This window comes from Stigmatopora nigra, chromosome 8 (genome assembly GCF_051989575.1).
Source record: "Stigmatopora nigra isolate UIUO_SnigA chromosome 8, RoL_Snig_1.1, whole genome shotgun sequence".
NCBI lineage: Eukaryota > Metazoa > Chordata > Actinopteri > Syngnathiformes > Syngnathidae > Stigmatopora > Stigmatopora nigra.
In genome coordinates, this window is record NC_135515.1 from 10,421,215 (window position 1) to 10,447,156 (window position 25,942).

The following is a 25,942-nucleotide window of genomic DNA, read 5'->3' on the forward strand; positions in this document are numbered from 1 at the left end:
CTAAAGAATGCACATTAAGGGTTGGTCTACCAACTATTCTATAAAGGCCCAAAGTGGATTCAAGTCTTCATTCCAAACAACCTGGATGCCACCTTTTCATAAATCTTGAATCTAGTCAGTTGAGTAGCTATAGTTTTTTTTAAAAGTAGTTTTAGTTTTAAGTAGGACTCAGTTGTATTATTTGACTGTGCAAAACAGAGCATTTGATATTGCATTCAGCTCTTCAATTGAATTTCACGATACCGAAAAAGTGTCCACTTGGTGTAAGAAATGACAAATTGGCCCACATACTCAAGCAGTTCTTGCTAAAAAATATTGTCTACGCTGCCTAATTGAGAGCATTCATCATCTCTACTCAGCAAGGCTATGTTAATTTCCCAGCATAATGAAATATGACCCCCATCGAAATGTAGTCTGCTATAAAGGGTAATTACTGCTTTCACTTCCCCACACTCATGTTTGCCACAAAAAGAGGATCTGTGATGCATTGGAAACAGTTGAGTGTCAAGACTAATGTTTTTTTTCTTCTTTTTTCTCATGCATATTCATTACACTACGTTTGTGTTTTGGTATTTATAAAACTAAGAGACACTTAGTCAACTCCATATCACTGTCAAGTTACATTAGTTACATTATAGTGCAGATGTTTGACCAAAATTATGCACCCAACTACAGTGAAAGCTTAAGCTCCACATAAAAATCATAAATCCAGAAATCTAGCCATCCTTCCATTCATATCCTGACTTCAAAAGGAGGAAGAGGCAAACCCCAACGTTTTCTTACCGTCTAGTCGCCCCAGAAACCGGCACACTGGTGACAAAAGGGGGTGAAATGGCATAACCCCTACACCGAAGACATATAATTTCCATAACGTAAGCGAGAAATCTCCAGACTGAGGAGAAGAGAAAGCTCCCTCTGCAACACACGTGGGTCAGGGTAGGCACTTAAATATATACCCCGAACCAGACACATCACTTCTAATAATCACTGCTAGAGTAGTGGTAATAACCGGCATGCTGGAAGTGTGCGTAAATTTACACTCGCTCTCACCGCACAGGCGTGCGCGCATTGTGGATTACTGGTACGCAACGGCTGCAAAACAGCTTGAGTGGCATTACTCATTACTGGCATGTGAGACATGTATTTCTGTGCCAAGAATTGACACACACGGACATACAAACCCTCCACGTGCGCACATGCTGCCGCCTGTGCAATTCATTTCTGGGAAGGGTACCAAGACCCCGTGTGCGTTGAAGTACTTGAGGGTGAAACAGAAAGAAGGAACAAGCTGGGTGGAAGAAGATGAGCTGTATAGTGTGTTGATAACACGTGCCTATGTTCTAAACTAAAGAGGAGAGAAATTAATAGAAGTTACGCAAAGAAAAGTGAAAATATTGCAGGATAGAATTTCTACTTCAGTTTTATGATGATATTAGGAAGTACTTAGCAAGAGGTTTTAATAACAATTAGGAGAGCGTCAATTGACAAGCCTAACATTGAAAGAAAGTTGGAAAAGAATGAAAACAACAAGACAAAGACCAAGATGGACCACATGCGCCCGCAAATTAGGCAAAATGTAAAAGACAACTCTCATTTTCAAATAAATACTTGGATATTGGTGGAGATTTTCGTTCCAACCCATGAAGCCGACACCAAATCAGGTGTTTACTACTGCAATGAGCGGATTTATGTTTCTGCAGAAACCTGATTGGTTACACTGGCGGTGCTGAATCAGTTGGAACAAAGAACAAGACCCACTATGACCCTTGAGGAACAGTTTGCACAACCCTGGTTTACTGGTTTGATTTACAGCAGCTATAAAACACAATGCTACTGAAAGCAGTACTAAATACAGAGGTTAATCGGATCAGATCTCGTGACCAAATCTGAGACTGTCCAATATTCCCAAAATAGTCGTATCGAGTGGCAATACTAAGTATGAGATTGGGACATTACCAATGTACGTACAAATGTATTCAAGATTTCTCAGCTTTATATTTGATCATAAAAGAGATCACTTTTGAATTTTGGAGCGGGATAATTAATAATTACAGCAAGGACACCGCAAATGCTGGTAAAAAAATCTCCATATTGACCATATTGCCCAATAAAACCTTGCAGATTTAAAAAAAAATACAAATGAGCATGAAAACGCAAATAAACCTAACAGCTCAGAAATAACGCAATCAATCTATTTTGCAGTCTCGTAAGGCATGAATACATCATTGCTGTCACAACCCAGAACATCACATCACTCAGCCCTCTGGTGCTTGGCAACAATAATTGCTACCTTTTGGAAGACTTTACATTTACAAAAAAAAAAAAAAGACATCAATGAGATTTTGGTCCCATTCCGAATTGTTACCAACATAAAATCTGAATAAATCTTTGAAGAGTGAATTTGCCTTTTATAAAATCTTCCCTTCATTAAAAACAGTCACCAAACTAAATTAGTTTGTTTTCCTCATTCACCCTATTCCTTCACATTCAATAAAAAGTGCATCTTATTTTCTCAATAACCTCTCAAAATTAGCATACAGTCGGTTGAAAAATCCACTTTTTTCTCCTGTGCATTAAAAATCTTTAAATTGTTTTTCAAAGCCTAGATTTGAGGCCTAGCTAAAGTGGTAAAAAGTAAGAGTTTATCTAGACAGTAGGCCACACAGAAGTTAAATTTCCCGTTAATCTTCTGAGTATCATATTGCAAAATCAGGAACGAAGCTGTAGTAAACAGATTAGCCGCTGGAGAGCCGTCAGGGCGGACACATGTGAATGCCACTTGTAAACGCCTTTCATACTTGTGACCTCATCCTGTTAACAAAAAGCATATGCACGACTTTTTGAAGTAACCAAAAGGACTTCAATTGAAGAATGAAAAAATAAAGAGCTCCAAAGGAAGACCATTCTGGTCATAAAACCTTCAGCACCTTTGAGAAGACTACACAAACTTCTGGCTTGAATCCAAAAGAAAACAGTAATTTCCCCTCCAAACATCTGCAATACATTAAGCTCTCACTCCATACACAATGATGTGATATTTGCAAAATATGAAGTCTTTTTAACCATGCACAGACAAAGCATCACTCCCTACAAAAACAAGATAATAAAATAACAAAACAATAAAATGATGGAAATCCCTTTTTCCACTCATACATTCTTTCATTATTATTCCAGCTATTTGTCAGCCAATCACAGAGCGACAATCAGAAAAACTGTTAGAATTGGAGTGACATTTCTTCTCACTGTCAATTGCGATATGTTTTGTAGGTGGGTTTTCTTTTGTATAATTTGTGTTAAGACAGCATGACCTCATGTCTTCTCGGCTCTGTTTAGTGGTCACCAGATGGAAATCTGATTGATATCTTTGGCTAAACTCCATTCTCTTTTATTCGCATTCATGCACGCATAAACTGTACTTTTGCAAATCCAGATGTTTTCTGTTCAACAGGGGGCGAAGATTTTTTGCGGGGAAATGGGACTTACTCCTCCCTCACACTTTTTGTATAACCACATGGTAGCAAAAGTCATCTCACAGGAGAAGCAAAAAGTGTGAGGGTCTGTTTTTGTTTGCATGCAAATTTGAGTATGCCCCAAAATAAAACCATAACTATGTTATTAGCAAAAGGCAAAACCAACCTATATTACACCTGTGAGAAATATTAGTTTAAAAAAATTGGTCTTTGAAATGCAAAGTGTTTAGTAATAGTACAATAGTGATTTAAAAAAAACAATTTTAGCTTACAGCAACATTCTTGGTTGGGATAGGTTTCAGTACATTTTTTAAATCTTTTTTTGTGTGTTTTTTGTTCAAAAATCATTTAGTAAAATCTAAAAATACATATTTAAAAAAGCTAAAATAAACTGTTTTAGATCTATAAAAAACGGAATATCTGGGTTTTTAATCCAGTTCTTTTAATCCATTTATAAACAAAAATAAAAATCTAAATATTATTTCTGACTTGTTTTTGTAACTTGAGTTTAGTGCAAAAAATTGATAAAATATGAAAAAATAACAGGAACAAATAAAAATAAAATAAAAAGAAAGCTCTATTTTGCTAGTAAAACATTATTGGTTAAACTACAAATATGACAAGCATGTTTTGCTACAAATCTCCCTCCTTGTATTAAATGTTTGGAGGCTGAGAACAGACTTTAAGCAAAGACAGGCACATTATCCACTCATTCTCACGCACGCATGCGCGCACAAGCGCGCACACACACCTGACCCAGTTTCTGGAGCCTGCAGACTTTCAGTGACACTGACTATTCTGGATAAGAACACATACAAAGTCTCTGTCTTTTACTCTCATTTGCTCTTGCACACAAACACCATTTCCGACAACAGATGGAGCAAAGATTAAAAATAAAATAAAAAATAAAAAAAGAGTGTTCTGATGAAAAGATAAACAAGGCCACTTTAGACTAAAGTCTGACCTAGGACAGGATGGCCTTATTCATTGGCTTTGGGAGGGAGATAGTTCAGGCTATTACTATATGCTCAAAGTCAGATTAACATGCCTTTTGCAAAACGGCATGTCTATATTGGCAAGATGATGTGAAAGATTTACTGTACACACACACAACTACAAAAATAAACACTCAGAACCAATAAGAATCAAGTTTTAGCTTGATTTTGCCCTCAAATTTGATGTAGAGTAGAAGAACAAATAATTGGGTGCTAAAAAAATCCTATTAAAAAGGTGCTAGATTGTGTTCCAATCCTAACAAAAAAGTAGGACAACCTAAAAACAATAGCACAGCTCAAAATGCACTCTGTTTGTGAAAGAGCCAGACAGTCGTGTCACTCTGAACATTTCCAGGTCAATGTTGTCGCCATGCAGACCCACAAATCACTCAGTCACAATCCCCAATTGCTCTCTAGCAACCAGCACAATGAGATCAGGAGTGTGTATTTACTGTACATGTGTATGTGCTACTGACTGATGTAAATTGACAGCTGAAGCACAACCATGTGCAGAACCATCAGTTTGGCATCCACGTTTGCTACTGTCTCTATCATTTTCCACTTTTCTAACTTGCTTTCTTTTGCAGATACACAAACATTCACATGGTTTATGTTTCATATGAGTTGTGGGGGTGCTTAGACATTACAGAAAGTACACTGAAGACCATTATGGGCTGGTAATTTTGCATAATAATCTTTAAATCTTCCAAATAACATCAAATAACTCTAGGAAAAAGTTAAGCATGAGTCTAATAATTTAAAAAAAACGTCATACTCCTGGATCTTTTAAACATTTATGACCAAAGAAAGTCACCTAACAATCCAAATGTATCTGTTCTCTTCTCAACTAGACATACCAGGTTGAGCTGTTTATGTTTATGATCATGTAACTGCATCCTAGCTATTGTCTGTCCTTATTTTACATGCATGCGTGTATTGTAAAAGTGACAGAAATTGGTATGGTAGGGAAGCCAATCCAAAGATATTTGCGCAGCCAAGCATGAAGGGGATGAGTGGGGTCGATATGCTCCACTATCATATTGTTATGCTGTGGTTCCATTTGATATCTCCTCTCCTAACTTCAAATATAAAGCCATGTTAGGAAGGCCACCATTTCATAACATTGGTGACATTCTTAGTTCATTAGTAGTGTTATTTTTCATCTGTTAGTGTTTAAATTTTGATGCAATCCTTCTTTTACCATTACACTGGGTCTGTTCCAGATTTAATCAAAGGCCTGGGCTAGATAAGAAACCAAAACTTGCACATTTTTAGCCTATAAAATGAGACGGTGAAATTTCATCTACTCAGGACTAGTAGATTTAGGTAGTTGTTAAAAAAAATAAGATTATTTTTGTGGCTGACAAACATCCACTTTAGGTTTCAGAACGTGCCGTTAACTGTGAAAGAGATGACTGAATTATGTCAGCATTTAAAATTGACAAACAAGACAAGCGTTTCTGAATATGTTGCTTCAGTGGTGGTGTCAGAAATGATGAATTTATGAGGTTTACTTGTTCAACCAAGGTGAAGTCGTAAATTCCAATAGGTCTGGATGTAAAATGTACGACCGCATTGTCCACATATTATAAATACTAATAGATTTCTTCCCCTTTACAATATTTCTGAAAATTTGATAATTTTGTTTTTCGCTGGTCATTTTCTCTTAGATAAAAAATGAAAAAAAAACAAGATTGTTTGATTTATTCATTCATTCATTTATCCTCATTAGGGTCGCAGGGGGTGATGGAGCTGAATCGGTGGCCAGCCGATCACAGGGCACAAGGAGACGGACAACTGTGCACACTCACACCCATACCTAGGGGCAATTTAAAGTGTCCAATCAGTGTACAATGCATATTTTTGGAATGTGGGAGGAAACCGGAGTACCCGGGGGAAACCCATAAAGGCCTAGAGAGTACATGCAAACTCCACACAAGTGTATCGTGCATACTCCATTTATTCATTAATTTTCTGTACTTCTGTGCCCCACAGCGGAGTGGTGACCAGTCTAGGATGTAGTCAGCCTTTAGCCCGAAGTCAGCTGGGTTAGGCTCCAGAAACCAACCACAACCTTTCCGAGGAAGTGCGGCATGGAAGTATAAAAAATGAATCAATAGTTTAGATTTTTGCTCCAGCTGTTGTCTAAAGGGTGTTTATTTTATAATTTTTTAGGGGATAGTTATACTTAATTTCACTTCATTAGCATTTTTCCATATTAATTGTCACTGCCTTGAAACCTCATTATAATATTGGTCTAAGTAGAAATTTTTGACCTACTTAAGCTTGGAAAATAACATTTTTTTTGTTCTTTTTCACTGTGTCCACTTGTTCCAGAGTGTGAAACGGACAGCAGGTAATTAATAGCTGGGTTCCCTAATGTGACAAATTTGCATCTATGTCTCACTTTATCTTGATATTTGTCAAGCTGACACATAATTACATGATTTTTATTCATGCCGTGATCACTTAATGTATATTGCTTCCTTTGTTTTTTTATATCGTCGATGACAACTTATGTGGTCGATGTCCGGAACTGAAAAACAAAGGAATACTTCTGAAGACTTAAGACAGAAGTACATACTATTAGTAACAAAATATTAAGTCCACCCAGAGTACGTCAGGTTACCTCATAGTTTTGGCAGTTCCGAATCTTTAAAAAACATCTGCAGTAAAGAAAAGATTCCGCTTTGACAACGCCTTTCTATAAAATTGAATTTTTAAAAGTTTTCATGACAACTTTGGCAGTGATTTTCGGTCTTTGCAACACAATTGGCTTATTTTTCACTTTATTTTCCTCATTTCAAATTTTACTTTCACACCCCTCCTCTCTTCTCTGCCTTGTTGATTCTCTAGCACTGTTTTTCTTCATTTGTCCTCGTTTCACTCATTCCATTTTCTCACTCTACGCCTTGTTCTTTCTATTTCACATAACACGAGAGCTGTTCCTCTCTGCTGCCTAGTTGCAAAGACAGAGGGAAAGAGAAACGAGTCTTGAAACGCTCAGGAATTTAGCAAATCCTCCAGGCAGCATGACATGATTTAAACCACACCAACTACTATAGAAATGAAAAGAATGCATCTATATATCGCATACATCTCTTCATGGTTAAAATGACGAAAAAGGTGAACACTAGTGCAACACAGAAACAATGCAATGTGTGTTTGTATAAATACAGGATGTTTAATCTCTTCCATGTGGTTGGTCCATCTGCTAAGACTATTATCTACTATCAGCCTTGAGGAGACCAGTCCCATTATCAGTTTGTCAGGGTCTTAAACTGACACTGTCACTAATAACACAATAGCCATCCACAAAAATAGACCATTTGCTCTTGACCTCTACATAGCTAAGAGAAAAGCAGCACAAGTGACAGCTAGCACACCAATGACCCAGTTTAGAGTCGGAACAGGCACAGTTGCAAATCTCATCAATAAATGCAGGAAAGCATAATCATCAGCCAAGAGTAATCTGCCTTCCAGTTCTTGCTTAAAGCACACCAAAACATTGAAACCCTGTCTGACTCACCTGGGGTCCATGGCATCCCCCATCTCACTGCAAGAACTCATCGTAGTCGCAGAAAGACGCAGATGTGACAAACCGACGTTTGCAAATGAGTAGCTGTGGCAGCAACAGCAGTGCAAAAAAAAAAAAAAAAAGATGAGCGGAGGAAGGAGTTGTGTGATGATATCGTCGCTCAGACTGAGGAGCGGTGATGAGAGCGAGCGCTCAGCCAGAGAACCACACCTCTTCTTAAGAGATTAACTTAGAAAAGGAGCCTTCACCCAGATTTACAGATGCAAGTAACCCAGAACACAATCAGGAGTGCCCACGAGCTACATGAGCATCTGTTGTTTAGATGCACAGAAGGAAACAAATACTGCACAGGCGTGTGTGCATGCTCACAGCTGTGCTATAAATAAATGATAAATCAATGTCTGGCCCAAATCCTGGGAGTGGGGAAATACTGGAGAAGCAGGATAAAAAAAAAAATTAAAAAAATAAAAAGAAAGAAGAGGAGGGGAGTGGTGGTTACAGGAGTTATGGTGGGTGCTGACACAGTTTGCTGCACTCCATCTGCTCAAGGCACACTGGTCAAGAGTGCAATAGGGGAGAGGGTGAGATGTGGTGATGGTATTTGAGAATAAACGCTGGCGGGGGGACATCAGGCAAAATAAAGGAGATGTTAAATCTTTTGACAGGGTGCAGGAAGGCAAGTTAGAGCAATACAGCCAGTTGGAGTATTGCGATTTTTCTGGGATAACTCTGAATTTGCACGTCATCTATTTCTATTTTTGTTGAATTTCTCACTGTGGCTGACAGGTCGCGAACACTCTTTCTTTGCAGCTTGAGTGTGTGATTACATAGTCATACCAGATAATCTGACATGATTTGAATAGATGAAAAGCACGTCATTGGGTGGAAATTTACAAAGAATAACTTTCAAATTGATGAAATGAAATAGGTTGACAGTTCCCATGGGCGTTATGTGAATTTCGTGTCTGAACAAAAAGTTAAAGGTCCTGTAATGTCAAATTGAAATGAGTAAATTGTTGATGAAAACTTCTTGGAATAGAGCACTTGTCCAAAACCGCAGCAGCAAAATATGTGGTCGCTTTTAAGGACTTTATCAAAGCAAAGAAGAAAAGGGTCATTAAAATGTGATAATTCAATAAAACCAAGTCTACGTATATCTAAAATAGTATAATGTCACCCCACAGCTTCTCATGCACTGTTCATTAGTTTCAGCCTTTGGTTTTAATCTGTGTCTGACATTATATTTAGCTTTCTTCTGTTTCTTCCTTTTTCTGTCCTCTCTGCTGAATATAGATATTCTCAACACACAAAAACTACAGTTACAGCAAAGAAAGATGATGACTAAACACCAATAGCGAGATGATGGAGGAGTGTGTGAGTGTGCCCTCAAGTGGCTTCTGGACACAAGCACACAGTTGCACAGCTTGTCAACTGGATTACATGGTCAATCGCCTTTCCATCACGAAAGATTTGTATGCGTGCATGCATACGTGTATGTATGTGTGTCACTTTTAGTGCTAATCGACATGGCATCCAAGCTCTTTCATGCAAGGCTAAACATTCAATGAGTATGTGAAAAGCTATTACCACTGCATGGCAACCATATCCCATGGCAACTAGTGAATATTTCCAAAGACAGGGATGCCCTAATTGTATATGTTATTGTAGTTTGTTTTTACTATAGGAGTAGAGTGACTCCAACTTCTAATATTAATTTTGTTTTGTGTTCAGGATGATTTTGGGGAGGAAATTGAGTCTATGGGAAAAGAGGTAACAATAGTTTCATAAAATGAATAAATAAATAGACTCTAGTAGTCTATAGGGATGAGGTGAGGTGATGAAGGAGAAAAGTATTTTCTCTTGCCTTGTTGAAGAAAATGGTGAATGGGGAATAGAATACTTCCATGACAGCAGGCTCTGTTTGTGTACTGTACAGTATGAACCTGTGACACGCGATGCCTACAGAGCATTAGACGTGAAATGGAAAACAAATTCATTGACAAATCTACTGCCAGCTACTCAAAACTACATATAAGATAAAATTATTGCAGAAAAGGCATTCGAACACAACAAAATAGAGGCCCGGGGAGTCAAAATTGCTAATGAGAAAAGAATATTAGGGGGGAAAATGACAATAAAATTAGGTTGTTGCTTAGATTCAGAATCATTTACCCAAACAAAACAACTTTTGACATATCCTCAGTTGGAGGGTGTGTCTCAGCAAATTTCAAAGTGTTGACCGTCAAACAACACATTCATGCATTATGTACGTATATGCATGCAAAGCAATTATATACAAGGCCATAAGCAAAAAAATCAATAGGCCTTAAGAGCTTTTTACATCTGCCTCTGTCCATCCTTGGCTTAAAAGTGCCTTTCTATACACAAAGAATAGGATGATGACACTGACAGGATGCAGACATTTAGAACAACACTCAAAGCATCTAACATAGTCAGTTTCTTTTTGGGTATGTCAAAAGGGAAATCTACACATTCTCAATGATGAAACATGGACTCTATGCATCTGTTCACTAAATGTTGACATATCCATCTGTCTGTCAGCCTATCTGCTTCAGTGGCAACTACCATCTGTCTACTTGCCCTCTAATCTGTTAAAAAATGCAGCATGTTTCACACACTGGAAGGCTGCCTTGTCCTTTTCTAGCGAGCAACATGACAAAAGGCTCCTCAGATCAACCTGTTGTAACAGTAACAAAATAAAGCACAACAAAAATAACTATGATTTTATATTTATTGATAAATATATATTTTTTGTACTAATGAAGCAACCAGCTCATTGGGTGAGTGGTTAGCGCATCAGCTTCACAGTGGGTCACACCTGGGTTAAAATCCAGTTAGTCCACCTGTGTGGAATTTGCAGGTTCTCCCCAGGCCTGCATGGGTTTTCTCTGGGTACTCCAGTTTCCTCCCACATTCCAAAGACATGAAGGCTAGGCTGATTGGACACTCTAAATTGCCCCTAAGTATGAGCAGGAATGGTTGTTTGTCACCTCGTGCCCTGTGATTGGCTGGCCACTGATTCAGGATGTACCCCGCCTCTGGCCTGAAGTCAGCTAGGATAGGCTCCAGCACCCCCCACAACCCTAGTGCAGATGCCACATACATGGTAAGGTGAAAAATACTGAATACCAATTTCAGAGCACGGAACTGTTCAAACGGAAATCACAATTACTGCATAATTTTCAGTACTCTTTTACTAATCACCGAATGTTCTACTCTGTTAGCTGTTGAATTTATTGGTGAGTTACATTGCGCCACACAGTAATGATGTGCTGCACTATTTATGTAGATGATGCTTCACCAACCTGCCCACACACTACCATTTCTACATCATAGTGTACTATAACTGTACTGCAGGTAATGAGTGGGACACAGGATTTCACTGTTAACTTGTATTTTGCTGGAATTCCTGCAATAATATTCCAATTTGGAGTTTCTAGTTCCAAGAACTTCTACAAATAGAACAAAACGGCATGCAGCATGTTATTATTGTGATGACACAACATAAGTGATGACCCCCATGCAGATCAGGTCATGAAAACAGAAGAAAAACATGGAGGGTCTCCGTGTGGTTCCACTGAAGCTAAACTCAACCATAGTCAATTTTGACAAACACAGAAAATTAACCAAGTAACACTTCTAAAATTAATTGTGTATTACAGAGTAGGCTCACTTCAACCCTACCATACTTTTAGTGACACCTCACTACACAAAGACGTCATAATCGAAAAACCTGGCTCAGTGGCCTTGTTTTCTTAGAACCGCTTGACGACACAAAAGAAAAGGATTCTTTTGCACCCTAAATGAGTGTGTATGTATGTGTGTGTGCAGTCACTGGAGATTACAGACACGCACTACAGATGGTCAGCGCGTCTCGTCTTTTCACCGCCACCACCATGAAGAAGAATGGCCAGCGGTGGGCCCTCCTTCTTTACCCCCTTTCTCTTTTATCAGCACGTGTGTCCGTCAAATGAGAGCGCGTGTCTGGGACAATGGCTGCCAGACAAAGAACCCGCCTACCCCCCACTACGATGCTGAATAGGGGGGCACGTGGGCCTTGTCATTGATGGAACAACGCACTGGAAAAGAGAGGTGGAAGGGGCGTGTTTGTGTTGGTCGTGAAGTAAAGCCTCTTTGGTGGCTTGCAGTTTCACTTTTAGCAACTTTCAAGTGAGATAATTTGAAAAGGAGATTATTTCGGAAGAGGATGTCGTTATAACCAAAAATTTTATTACGGGACCGCAAGCATTGTTTTGTGTTTATGCCTCATCTTCATTGACAGTTGGATACACAATAGTTCTTATGTAGATATTCATTTACTATACTGTTCGCTAATCTATTGAATGTAGATTCTTGTTTAAAATTCAAAAACCAAATACATTTTAAAGAATAGTATATTAGCCCACCTTTGCACCTGCCAAATGGCAGAGTGCATAATGTTTTAATAAACACACATCGCTAAATGTTTACCTGGCAGAAATTACAGGTTTCTAATTGTATTCGTAAACTCTGTTAGAACTTGAATCATTTAAACAAAACCTTCCCCCAAGCAAAAGTTACCTTTTATTATGAAAATAAATATAAATAGATATACTACTACAATAGATATTTTGTCGAGTTCTTTGACATGAATATGTATAATGTCTTTGACATGTGACACATTTACAGTTATTCCCTGAAGAATTGGTATATTGAAGCAAGGTTAATTTGCTTTGTTCACTTATACTCTTGCTACAGTTATAAATTGAGTTGAGTTTGATGTATTTAATTAGGGACAGTACATTAATGAACATATATATGTAAATATGTAAGATTGTAGCCAAGGGCTAATTTCCATTTGTATTCTATTTAGTTTCATTTGTATTCTATTTAGTTTCATTTATTTAGTTTTGTAAATGCAGTGTCTCTAACTGAAGTGTTAAACTTGAATAAAATATTGTTTTATAATATGGGTGTATTTGCATCATTATCTATAGCAAGATTATTATCCAGCCGACAAGAATGCCATGCAATAAATAGAATGCCCGAAAGTCTGTAAGCAGAGAAAGAACATCTGAAAGCTTCTGCAAAATGTGATCCCCTTCCAAGTCGAACGGGCGTCTTACAGACAAAATCACATCCCGAGACTCTGACTGAGAGCTATTGGATTCCTCCCAATTTTTTTACTGTAGAGGTCAAGGTGCCTGGAGCAAAGATTTTGGAACAGCTGGACTGAGTCTGCAGGCTCATAGAGGAGGAGCTGGGGGGAGTAGATAGAAAGGGCAAAGAGAATGAGAAGACATGGAAAGCCAGGCAGCCAAGCAGGCTGCTGACAGACTCTTTTGAGGCAGCAGCTGGTTGAAGAGGCGATCTCACCAGCTGTGCCTCCGCCTGACCTCTATCCACACCTCTTTTTAGCGTATTACCACCCCCCACCCCCAGAAAAAATACCATCCCCCTCTTCTTTAGCCAAATGTAGGCAAACCCATTGCACCCTCAACCATCTGTTAATAGGAGGAGAGTTGTGGCCCACAATTGTGCCATAACGCACCCCCCTTTTCCAAAAAACCTAATCCTACACCATGTCTCAAACAAAATCCCTGTAAGTAGAATTATTCTTAAACAGACTTCTCTGATCACTGAAGCTTGAATGTGTTTCCTGGATAGATTACAGTGATTCAAATCCTCTGAGTAATATCCATATTTGTAAGGGGAACCAGAGCAGAACAAAATGATATTTAATGATACAGAAAAAGCACTAGACCTAACTCCCAAGGGGAACGTTTTTTTCACATTCACTGTAATTATTTGATTACAAACATTACCCCCGCACATAAAAATCTACGCATGTAAACAAATGACTGTGAAAGTCAGGGAAAGGATGCTGTAATAGTCCTACACTTATTCATTCATTAATTTCTGAACAGCTCACAAGGGTCACGGGGGATGCTGCAGCCTTTCCCAGCTAACTACGGGCACCAGGCGATGGACACGAATAATCGGTGGCTAGTCAAACCAAACACTTAGAAAAACAAACTAAAACGTTGAAAGAAAATGTAACAATGCTAAATGCGGGTGTGGCTGCCTGAGACCAACTGTTAAACAATGAGGAAAACCATAAAATGTACTGTCAAATGAACTACAAACTACCATAAAATCATGTTTAAACTGTTTTTGTTTGTTTGTTTTTATACACCAAAATTTAAAGTGTAAAACAAATAAAATCACCTTTTCCCCCTATGATGCAAGTTGTTAGAGGGGCTTGATTTAATCTGTGAGGTTTTATGGTTCTGAGATAGTGGGTTGCGATCTCAAAAGTAAGAGTTTGCATACTCATGACTTACTACAATGTTCCAGAACACAAGGTGTTTCGAAACATTACCTTTACTGCCATTTGATAAAAAGGAGAATCATGGAAAGTAAGGAATTGATCCGTCTTCCCTAAAATGCTGACAAATAGCCTTGTTCCACTACATTGTAAACAATATTGATAGCACTTAATTCATTTCTTTCTTTACAGCACTTAGCTCTTTAACAATCTTATTTTTTTCCGCAAGCAATTTTAATCCATTGTTTCTTGATGATTTGAGGATTATCTGTCAATATGGATTGAATAGTAACTCAAGTAATTAAAAGCGTTCACCAAAAAGACAACAGACATAAAAATCACCTGATCTTAGTCAAAAAACAAACAGATTAATTAAACCAGACCTCCAGTTGTTATTTCCCAATTTAAATTCAATTTTAGTTTAAATTGAGACACAAATCAACAGGTAAAACTTTGTCCCCTTTGGCTGGTTTGATAGAATCAGTTGACATCTTTTTATCATTTAAATGAATGTTTGTAATAAAATACAGTTTGTCGTATAAATAAGGTGCCAGACAGGTCTTTAAAACTGCTTTGTGTAAATGTGCCTTTGACAGCCAGACTAGGAAGAAAATATGATCATTTGCATTCTTTTTAATCGTAAAACTCTTCAACGGCAAGGCCTCCTTTCCCCATGACTTTGCCCTCAGGGGTTGGCAGTGTGAATATTGAATAGGGACAGATTGTATGGCATAACACAAGACCTACATACACTAAGGCAAATCAGGGGTCCAGATAAACTTTTACTGGAAGCACACCATCCCTTAACCAGATATATTTTAAGGGTATACTATATAAAGCTATTCACAGAAATTGCTCACATTTCCAAAAATCTTTATTTTATTACGATCAAATACTGCAACCGTTCATTTTTTTTAGGTCCCTGCTTTTCACAGGTTTTCAAAATTGACAAGTATATCCATATATTCCTAAGATTGAAACTTTATTGTATTTGCTTGAGTTTCCTTTTCTTCTATCTGTTCAGGTTTAGACAGAGAACTTTCATAGTAACTTTCCTATTATTTACAATATGTTAAATGACCCAAAGGGAATGATTAATTTCTTTACCACAAATAGTCATCAACAACAGCAATTACCGTATTTTTACGACTATAAGGCGCACTTAAAAGTCTTTTTTTTTTTTCCAAAATAGGCAGTGCGCCTTATAATACAGTGCGCCTTATATATGGAAAAATGTCATTCATTGAGGGTGCGCCTTATAATGCGGTGCGCCTCATAGTCGTGAAAATACGGTATGTATATTTATAGTCCCTGCTCAGAAAGACAATGAGAGAAAAAAAACTGTCTTCCTCTAGTTTATGCATCAAACAAGGGGTCATCTGGTATCAGGAACTATCCCCACCCTCTGTATCCTAAATTCTAAGCGCTGACCACACCCACTTGACCCCCCTCTCTTAACCCGACACAAGTGAAGACAGAAGAGTCACAAGAAGGAAGCATGCAACTCACCCACTGCGAATGACATGTGTTGGAAAGCTGAAGGGAGACAGGCAACACTAATCAGACCATAGTGTTCTAATTACATCACACAACCTCCTCACTGTGTCACACTGCTATCTCTACTATGTAGCTAGGATCCTAGGACCAAATCAAAAGAGGGAGTCAATCGGCACGCTTTGTTGTGATCACTCACTAAGGCTTTCCTGGTAGAAGCATATATGAAACTTGACTTTTCAAAGAAAAAATAAAACACTTAATATTCCTTTATGGGAAAGGGTGTGACTTCACAGCACAGTCAAAACTGGGAAAATGATATGAGAAATATCATGTAGTGAATAATGATGTAAAGTACTTGCAACCTAATAGAAAATCAATGTTACTGGAGCTTTCAGATCTAGAAATGTCCTGGCGGTGAGAAAGTGACGCTTGTAAGAGCTGATCTAAAAGGGCCACATTAATTCACAGTGATGGGAGTGGCAAACAGCTATAATAGTAATAATTGCATACTGTGTAGCTGTCCGTGAGTTATTACTCAACACAGATCGCCTGCGGTTTTAATTACATGGCGTGTATGAAAATACATAGGACAGCATTGTTATTCAGTATACTGTTAAGTCAAGGCAAGCTGTAAGTTCCTGATGCAAGTTTTAATATATAGACTTAACATATTGAAGTCGAGACTGGTTGCTAGAAAGTGGCACAAAAATTGCACTTTGATGTGATAACTATTACTTGGAAGATAAGTATCCATAGATTGGTTTCCACATGTGTAATTGAATTCTGCCATTTAGAGAAGAAAGGGCAAACTACTTAAATTGCATTCAATGAATTGAGATGCACTTTGCAAACATCTTCATTGCATTGCATACTGTATGTTGGTCATCTGAGGATGACAAAAGACAAAACGTGATAGCCAAGATGAAAGTCTTGATGAATGAGAATAACGTAAACAGTGAAATGATTGACTTTTACCTTTTGCACGATCTAAAAATCAAAAGCAAGAGTTCTTGAGGAAACTCCATTCATACAAGATTTTTCAGACTAATGAATGGACAATATATTAGACGAGAAATAGAGCTCAATATGTTAAATAGACATTTGTTAATATAACATTAACATGTGTATTCAGATTGATATAGACTAAAAAAAACAAGCCTCAATCCCACTATCAAATCTATTGAAGTCTTCATTTTCAGTATCAATACTGAACAATTCAACCAACAATAGCCTTCTCGAAAACTAAAACGTAAATCGTATGCACAGCCGAACTAAGGAAAAAAAACATTGAATCATAGCCTGGAAAATACAATATATTACATGGGATGAAGTGTTGGAACACCTGTCTGTTACAATACAGGCAACCTACAGTAAAACGGAGATGGAAGTCACTATGGAATTTGTCCTTGTTTTCCATCAAGAAACACTTGCATTATTCTGGGAATTGTAATGTATATGTGGAAAATTCTCAAGGTATGGCCGCTTCCCTACTGCTCCCACAATTGAGAAGCAAAGAAAAATGATGAATTACAATTGAAGAAAACTAATAGGTGTAGCCCAGCTCCTGATTGGCCAAGGAAGGTGTTTCATCATGTGTTGGTATAAATCCCAATGCTACCTGTCAGTCTGGTTGCCCGTAAAGAAACCTACGGTCAAGATGGTTAGGGGAACTGGCTAATTTACAACCTCTCTGTGTAGCTGCCTGAGCACTGACAAACTCTGCGGGGATTGTTAGTTGGACCGACTACTCATCTTCTAGTGGAGATGAACAAAGGGGGGGTTTGTTCCACTGGGAGCCTGCAGGCAATGAAGGCTACTTCCCTTCACTGAGATGGAAAAAAGCAGAAGCAGGAGTGCAAGAGAGATTCAGTTGAAGAAACTGATAACTAGTGAGGAAAGCGAGGTAAGTTAAGAAAGAGAAAAAGGTGGAGTGGACCACAGACAGACAAAAGGAGATGGGTCATGACAATGGTGGTTAAGCTCTTTAGATCAGGTACCAACCTCATGATTAACATTATAATACAGTTTCGGAATCAGCCAAATTATTCATCAAAAAGAATAAAATGACATTTAATTATAGTTCCAAATTCTACTAACAGATCTATGAATTGTTTTAGCATGTGCACCAAATGGTAAAATATGAGTGATGTCCCGATCACATATTTTGGGATTCTTTTTCTGAATGATTTCATTTTTTTTCTTCTTTAATAATGTCCTTGTACATCTGAGTTATTTTGCTACTTTAAAGTCATCAAAAATTCAAATAGATACATTTAAAAAAAAAGCTTTCTTTTCCAAACAATAAGGTAAGTGTTAGTAAGTGGGCATTCTATGACTGTGTCTAGAGCATGGAATGGAGAATCAAGTTTCCCTAAAGACTAGATTAGACTAGACTAGAGGCAAAATAATGAAGAATATTCATCTTATATTAATGTCTCAAAACTCTTTATCAATGCAAATTGCATTACTTGCAGTTAATTGTTGAGGGATCACTCATCTCTGTTTTTGTGATCAGAGTACAAACAGCTGCAGGCCACATCTGGTCCCCAGCTGCGGAGTTAAAAATAAAAATTGTTGAGGTTTGACATTTTTCCTTTTTTTAACAAGCATTTTATTGCTTCTATTTACGATTACTTTAATTTTGTCCAAACTTCAAATAGGAATTCATTTTTGTGACAGATTTTTCCATGCAAAAGGATCCAATGCACTATGGGCAAGACCCTATATAAAATATAAGGGATATAAGAACGAAGAAAAGAAAAGAATGATTGCGAAGCAGTAAAGTTCAGTGAAGGTTGAATGATGAAAACAGGTCGGAATCGGTCGGAAAGGAATGCTGGAGGAGAATAAAAAGGAGACGTTGATGGTTGAAAAGATCAACTGATGGAGAAAGAGAATGAAGCACCAAAAAAAAATATAGTACGTAGTCAGTTGCTCCTCATCAGCAGCCACGCTGTCAGAGACCTTCACCATAGCAACAATGAGTCATAGCATTGGTAAACAGAGGGGATGTTTTCTAAACCAAAAGGCTGACAGGAAGATTGGCTGTGACATCATTTTGTTTTTACAAGAATAGCACACCGAATCCTGCTCAGCAACACATGGAGGGATTTTGTTCTTTCTGGTAGAAGGCCCATTTTTTGGGGTTAGGTTAAAACTTGACATGTCTGTCTGTGAATGTGAGTTGAATACATTAGCCTAGAGTCGTCTTCAATGGGAGGGTTATTTGTGCCTCTGTCATAAATGTCTTTTTAAGTACATGTCTAATTTAAATAATCATGTAGTTGAAGCAAAAATCATGAGGTTGCCCGTTTTTTTATTTTTTATTTCCGGACAATTTTCTCTATTTAATTTGTGAAGGAATGCATGACATCACACGTAAAAACAAAAAAGCACTAAAATTAGAAGCAGTCCTTAAGCACCAGGAACTAAAACCACAATGATAAACAAACAAATACATTTCACTTATGTAGTTTCAGTCTTAACTGAGGGGTATTTTCTGAAGGCATTATATCTTTGATTAAATCAAGCATTCCCAACATTTTATTGAGTGGTTGTGCCTAATGTTGTGTCTGCTGAGTGCGAGTCCAAAAACACTGTCTGATGAATAGCATTAAATATCTACCCCAGTCTTTTATGAACACGTTGTTTTTTTTCTGACATGTCAATTGAATAGAGTGACAAGAAGCAATTTGCTTGCAAAAAAAGAATAGTAATAACCCAGTCAGCACTCTCTTAAATACAAATTCACATCAGCAAAAATATGAAGTGTTTTAACAGCACAGGAACCACTCAGATCAGCAGTGATCGGCATAACCACTTCCAAAACTAAGCACTGCAACATACTATTTCCAGTACATGGTGAGTAAGTTATACCATGTGAATGATGTAAACTACTGCCGTTAATGTGATTTCTAAGAAACGGATAAGTTTGATTACTATATGTTACATTATTATAGTAGACCATATAGATGTATCTTCTTTAAATGTTTTAATTTTTAGCATTTTCCTTCCCCACATTGTCATTCTTACACGAAAAACTGAACCAAGCCTCCCAACAACGGCAAATTTAAGCATACTTTAAATATAAATACATTTTGCAATCACAAATTATGGAATCCCGCACATACATTTTTTTATCTTGATTTCTGGCAACTTTTCACTTTTGTTTTGATTTTTTCTTTTTAAAAAGTATAATTTTAGTCTGAACCCTAACCATCTTCCCTACTCATTAGGACAAATAAAATCCCCCAAAAATGGTTAATTGACATACTGCTTTACACATGGAGACTAAAGTGAAGAGATAAAGCTTTGTACAAATTATTAATGGTTTTCTTAAGTTTTTTTTGAACCGCTTTATCTTCATTAGGGTCGCACGGGGTGCTGGAGCCAATCTCAGCGGTGGACACCCTAAGTCAGTGGCCAGCCGATCGCAGGTCACACGGAGACGGACAACCATGCACACTCACACCCATAACTAGGGACATTTTCTCCTTGTGCCCTGCAATCGGCTGGCCACTGATTCAGGGTACCCCCCCGCCGGGTGGCCCTATAGGTACCTGGCATAGGCTGCTCCAGCACCCTGCGGGAGCCTAATGAGGATAAAGCGTTTAAGAAAATAATATGAGATGATAATTTAAGATGTAAACACCTGCTGTTCACTCTGCTATTCACAAAAACTCACAGCAGCAGATGGCAACCAAGATGATGACCGGGGTAAACTCTGTGGCATGTGGAATAGTGTATGCAAAGTGTAATAGAATTTTTTGTTTGTTTTTTGTCAAAACACTAAAGTAGATTGAAAACAATTATGTTTGATACATACATGCAAGTTACTTTAAGACTTCCTCTAGGTACTTCATATGAATATGTGAACAAGTGGGAGTAAATGATCCATCAATTGTGACAGACTTTGTATAATATTGTCAAATATTGTATAATCACAAAAATGGCAATTTACACCTTTAACCTCAAATCATATCTTTTGTGCAATGATTCATTCTTTCCTTGACCAGATGCAAGTTCGCTTTCAATCTCCCTCCAACAGTTTTGTGAGGTGACAGAGTGCTACAGTATACGCTATAATGAATAGAAGGCATTTCACATGGATGCACACCATCACCTTGCTGTTGAGTTGTCATTGCCGCCTCACTTATTACAGCCCTTCACCCTTCCCCCTTTGCAATTGTCTCTGCACGGTAATCGTTTTTAGCTTTCTTTTTGTGCATTCTGTTCTTTAAAATGGTTTTGTCGACATCAATCCAAGCAGTGGAAAATCCAATGCTATATTCTGCAGTTCTGTCTCTCTTGGATGTATTAGCTGCATTAGGCCGACATCAAATCAATAGTTAAGAGCAAAGCAGTAGCAGCTTCAATATTTTCATAAACTTGATTAACTTTAAGGATTCGGGCTCTGATCCAAACAGGAAGAAATGGGAAAACATACCTATTGGTAAGACTAATGCAAAACAAGTAACTGATGTGTCTTAATTTAACAGTTATTTGTTGCTATGTTGTTTTAAAGATAAGATTACTTGGCACCTTTCTGATTATTTGCAGACCAAAATGAGCACCTCTGAAGCAAGGGAATAACCCGCTAATGGGTAAGAAGAAAAGGCGTGCACATGCTATTCCATTCTAGTCCACCCAATTTATTTGACTGCACACATGAGTGATTACTAGACAGGCAGTCGAAGTCATTGTGCTTGAGTCGTGCACTCACTTAAAGATAAACGAAATGCGCCATGTCTGTTTTTGTCTAACTGAACTACAGATTTGTGTCTCTCTGTGTTTTATTTTAACAATTGGAATGCAAAAATACAAGCATTCAGTTGAATTAACACATTGGTTATTTTGAATTACTAAAAAGTTGAGGTCTTTTTTTGTGTCACCTGGCATAAATAATGGCAAAAAATTAAACATTGTGTGTTTCAAGATTACATTGTATGGCCATAAGAAACACTGTCACAAAATGAAAGAAGGGTTTCACTTCTGACCCGCTTTCATTTTAAAGTCGGCTCATATCTTGATATCATCATCCATCGCCCTGTGCTCTCTGTCTTTTTAGTCCATAAGCATATTTTTATTAGAGAAGCTCCTATGTCTAGCACTTTCCCATCTGCTATTGAAATAATTTCAAACACAACTGCTCCTGCCATCTACTTTTACTGTTCTGATTCCATTCCACCACCAGAAATGCAGTTCTCTGTTCGTTTGAACAGATTTTTTCGTTCATTCACTGATTAAATACAGACACAAATCTAAACATAGCTGCTCAAATATAAGGTTGAAATAAAACTTTCTTACAATGTTTCTCAGCAATATGTCTGTTAATTGCAAGCTTCGAGACTCTAGCAACTAGTATATAACATTCATACTTTGAGGAAGTGCATTGAGGCTACCGGTAGTAGCACGACCGGAGTTGGAAGTGGAGCTGCTTGTTTAGTGGACCCACCCTGACCGGCACAAAGAGGGGATGACGCCCTCTCCCACTACAAGCCAATGCAGAGATTACTATGATTGGCCAGCTGGATGACCTTTGATCCCAGTCATATTGTGCTCTCAGCTGAGCCATCCCTTGGCCCCTCCAAAGCGGTGCATGTGGATGATAAACAAAAGACAGCCAAGACCTAAAGTAGCAATAAGAGCTGTACAACGGGAAATGGTCTAAGCGGATGTGGAAAGTCAGCATACACGCGTGGAATGTATGCATGTGGTGGATTAGCAGTTGGGTTTATTCATGATAGTGTTCCAGCTTTTGGCTTCATCAAACCCACTTTGTCCATAGAAACCTTAATGTTTTCTAACTTTAGATTCCCATCTCAATTCCAAAAAAGCAAAGCCGAGTCTTAATTTCTGACCATAAGCCGCATCACGAAATAAATAAAAAAACAAACAGACAAACAAACAGATAAATATGTAAATAAATAGATGGATAAACTAGTAAATAAATAAACAAAGATAGATAAATAAACAAACACTTACTGAATCTAATCTTGGACCACTGTTAAATTACATATTTAAAAACACTATCATTGATAATATGTGTCAAGTGTCACTACAATCATTCAGATCTTGATATGCACCATAAAAGAAAAGGTGGTCTTAAACAGATTGTGGAGTATACAGGCCAAAGACATCTAAAAGAACAAAGAAAACTGGTGTAGTATCAATAAATGGAAGAAAAAGAAACGTACATCTCACAGGAAAACTATGCCTAGGGCAAACATGTATTAATATTTGGTCAGAAGAACACTTCAAACACTTCAACACAGGGAGCACATATACCCAGCAGACAGAATTATTGTTCTGGAAATCCCTCTGCGGTAATAATACAATTTTACTCAGAGGGAGGTTGCAAATGTTGGCATTATCGTTTGTACAGAACTACTTTGTTCTCATGTTAAAGATGCTTGTGTTAAGGCAAGGTAGTATGAATCAGCAGCACAATATGAAACATAATCAGGTATAATATTTATATATTATGTATAGAGCATCATTTTATAGTCACCATTTATGGAAACATAGCATTATTCTATCCCCAAATATAACCTTGATCAATGTTTACACACACATACACATAACAGGAAACATTTTGTTTATATTTTTGAAGCTCCTTGTCAAACAGACTTGCAGAATTTCTGGTAAACGGAATGTCAGGGCCGTTGCAGGCAGTGACACAAAAAAGAAAGAATAAAAACAATACAGTAGTCGCATACACATTAACAGCTGCTCTTCATACACAACTCTATCAGTGTATAAAGAAGCCTACGATAAAATGTTCATCTTTCTATTAAAGTACTAGTACAAGATGGGCAAACCGGTCTTCGAGGGCCACTGTGGGTGCAGGTTTTTGTTCTAACCGATCCAGCACAGACACTTTAACCAATGACATTTCTGCAGAAAACAAGAAGCACCTGACTGCAATGCACTGATTGCACTTATAGGAAACCAGATTGGTGAAAAGGTGTCTTCTTTATGGGTTGACGTAAAAAACTGCACCCACTGCGGCCCGCTGTGGAATAGTATGCCCCCCATTCTAGATGAAAAACCGCTAATTGATTGTGGAATAGTCTGCCCCCCATACTAGATGAAAAACTGATAATTAATCCTAACAAAAGATTTTAAGCTTTATGAAATTACTGACTAAAGCTGTTTGAAAGCTAACATCACTCATAGACCAAACAGTACATCATCTACACACTTAAGCTTACCCATGCATATTTGCCCTCAAATGTGACCAAAACCTCTCCCAGTTTAATATGTCACTTTCCTTTTAAATCCAGAATCTTACATCTACTCTCTTGCACAGCATGGAATTCTCTTCTGCTTTCTTGGGCAATGGGTCGGACCACCCCCCATAACAGCAGTACTCTCAAAGGAATGTCATGTCGTAGAACAGATGGATGTCTATAGACAATGGAATTCTATGTGCATATTCTTTTGCTCTTATACAGAGGCATGTACCCCAACTGGAAGCCCTGACACAAACAATCAGTGATAATAATAATCAGAGTTTGCATGTTCTCCCAGGGCCTGTGTGGGTTTTCACCGGGTAGTCCGGTTTCCTTCCACATTCCAAAAACATGCCTAGTCGGCTGATTGAACACTGTAAATTGCCCCTAGGTGCCTTGCGATTGGGTGGGCACTGATTCAGGGTGACCCCCGCCTCTGGTCCGAATTCAGTTGGGATAGGCTCCAGCACCCCCTTGCCATCCATGTAAGAATACAGTGGTTCAGAAAATGAATGAGTGAATCTCATCTGATCTCATTTTCTTAACCACTTTATCCACATTACGGGGACGCTAGAGCTAATCCCAATTGTCTGCGGGCCAGAGACAGGGGACACCTTGAATGGGTGGCCAGCCAATCGCAGGGCACAAGGAGACGGACAACCATGCACACTCACACCCTTACCTAGGGGAAATTTAGAGTGTCCAATCAGCCTGGAAACCGGAGTACCCAGAGGAAACCCACGCAGGCCCGAAGAAAACATGCAAAATCCAATGAATGAATAATAATCATCATCCATGATTTCTCATTATGGACCAACATATTATGGTGAACCCTCTCTTCAGAAAACAATCATTGAGGTTGCGATTATTTGACAAACCGTGGGAGGGGAATAGAAGTTGAGATGAACTTCAGACAGGTCCTGGATCATGGAATTCTTGTGGTTTGTTATTGACAAATGTCAGTAAGTAAATAGGCTGGATCCGCAAAAACAAAGCCATACTAATTCAAAGAAAAGTCACAACAGAAAGGTAATGATCGCATTGATGAACATTATGGATTTCCATGCATCATAAGTAGGAGATGTCCTTTTTGAAAGCAAAGTTGAACTTTGTAGTAGTTGTCATCATTCATGGTGGATTAAAACAAAACGGTAGGATCACATTCCCAATCATTGCACACACGCGGCAGGAAAAGTGGAAATGCAAATGGCCCATCCAATGACACTCACCATCTCTACTGCGATTTCCAAAGTGGATCGTGCCATTGTGCTCATTCATTACTAAGCAACATTAAGTAAGGACATCAGATTTCCCTGCATTCCGCCAACTCACCCACAAAAACGGCGGATGATCGTCTCCTTTCAGTAAATCCAGCGAAAAGGCAATTCTGTGATATTTCCCAAGATGCCAAAGATCTTCTCCACCCGCTGTAGGACGGCAAAGTACGGGATCGGGTTAGGCGTAACTCGAGCTTTCTCACTCCAACTCGAACACACGTAAACACAGCATTACCATAACACAACCTTGAAGCTAAAAAAATCACGACAAAACGCGGCTTTCAGGTTCGTGTGTTCGATTCTGACGCTCAGGTGCTTTACCCGTTCCCTGTGTGTGCACTTACTGGGCTGCTCTCCTCCGGCTCCACCCGTTAAGACTGCCTTCCCAGTGCGCCCATTGGCACACGCGGCCGGACATGCAAATCCACACTTCCCATTGATGTTTTCCAGAAAGGACAAGGGAGAGGGGGTACAACGCAGGCGTGTTTCCATCGCTCCACTGCGCCACTGTGCGGTAATAAGCCACCCACCGTGGCAAGTATCCACTCCACTTGACGTCACCTCACTTAAACACGTAGTGGAAAGTACACATGGGAAGAAAAC

At 38.4% G+C, this 25,942-nt stretch overlaps 1 protein-coding gene across 9 annotated transcripts in view; it reads right to left on the reverse strand.

The window, feature by feature from the left end:
* Window positions 1-25,852, reverse strand: part of numbl (NUMB like endocytic adaptor protein) — a 38,768-nt gene extending 12,916 nt beyond the window's left edge. For 3 of the 9 annotated variants that reach the window (XM_077723017.1, XM_077723019.1, XM_077723018.1), the window contains exon 1: window positions 7,995-8,334. In XM_077723017.1, the coding sequence (XP_077579143.1) occupies window positions 7,995-8,035 (41 nt within the window). In that variant the 5' untranslated portion in view covers window positions 8,036-8,334. Of the gene's footprint in view, window positions 1-7,994; window positions 8,335-25,394; window positions 25,490-25,574 lie in introns of those variants that run through there. The other 6 variants (XM_077723023.1, XM_077723021.1, XM_077723015.1 and 3 more) reach the window with 4 other exon arrangements.
* Between the last annotated feature and the right edge of the window lie 90 nt (window positions 25,853-25,942).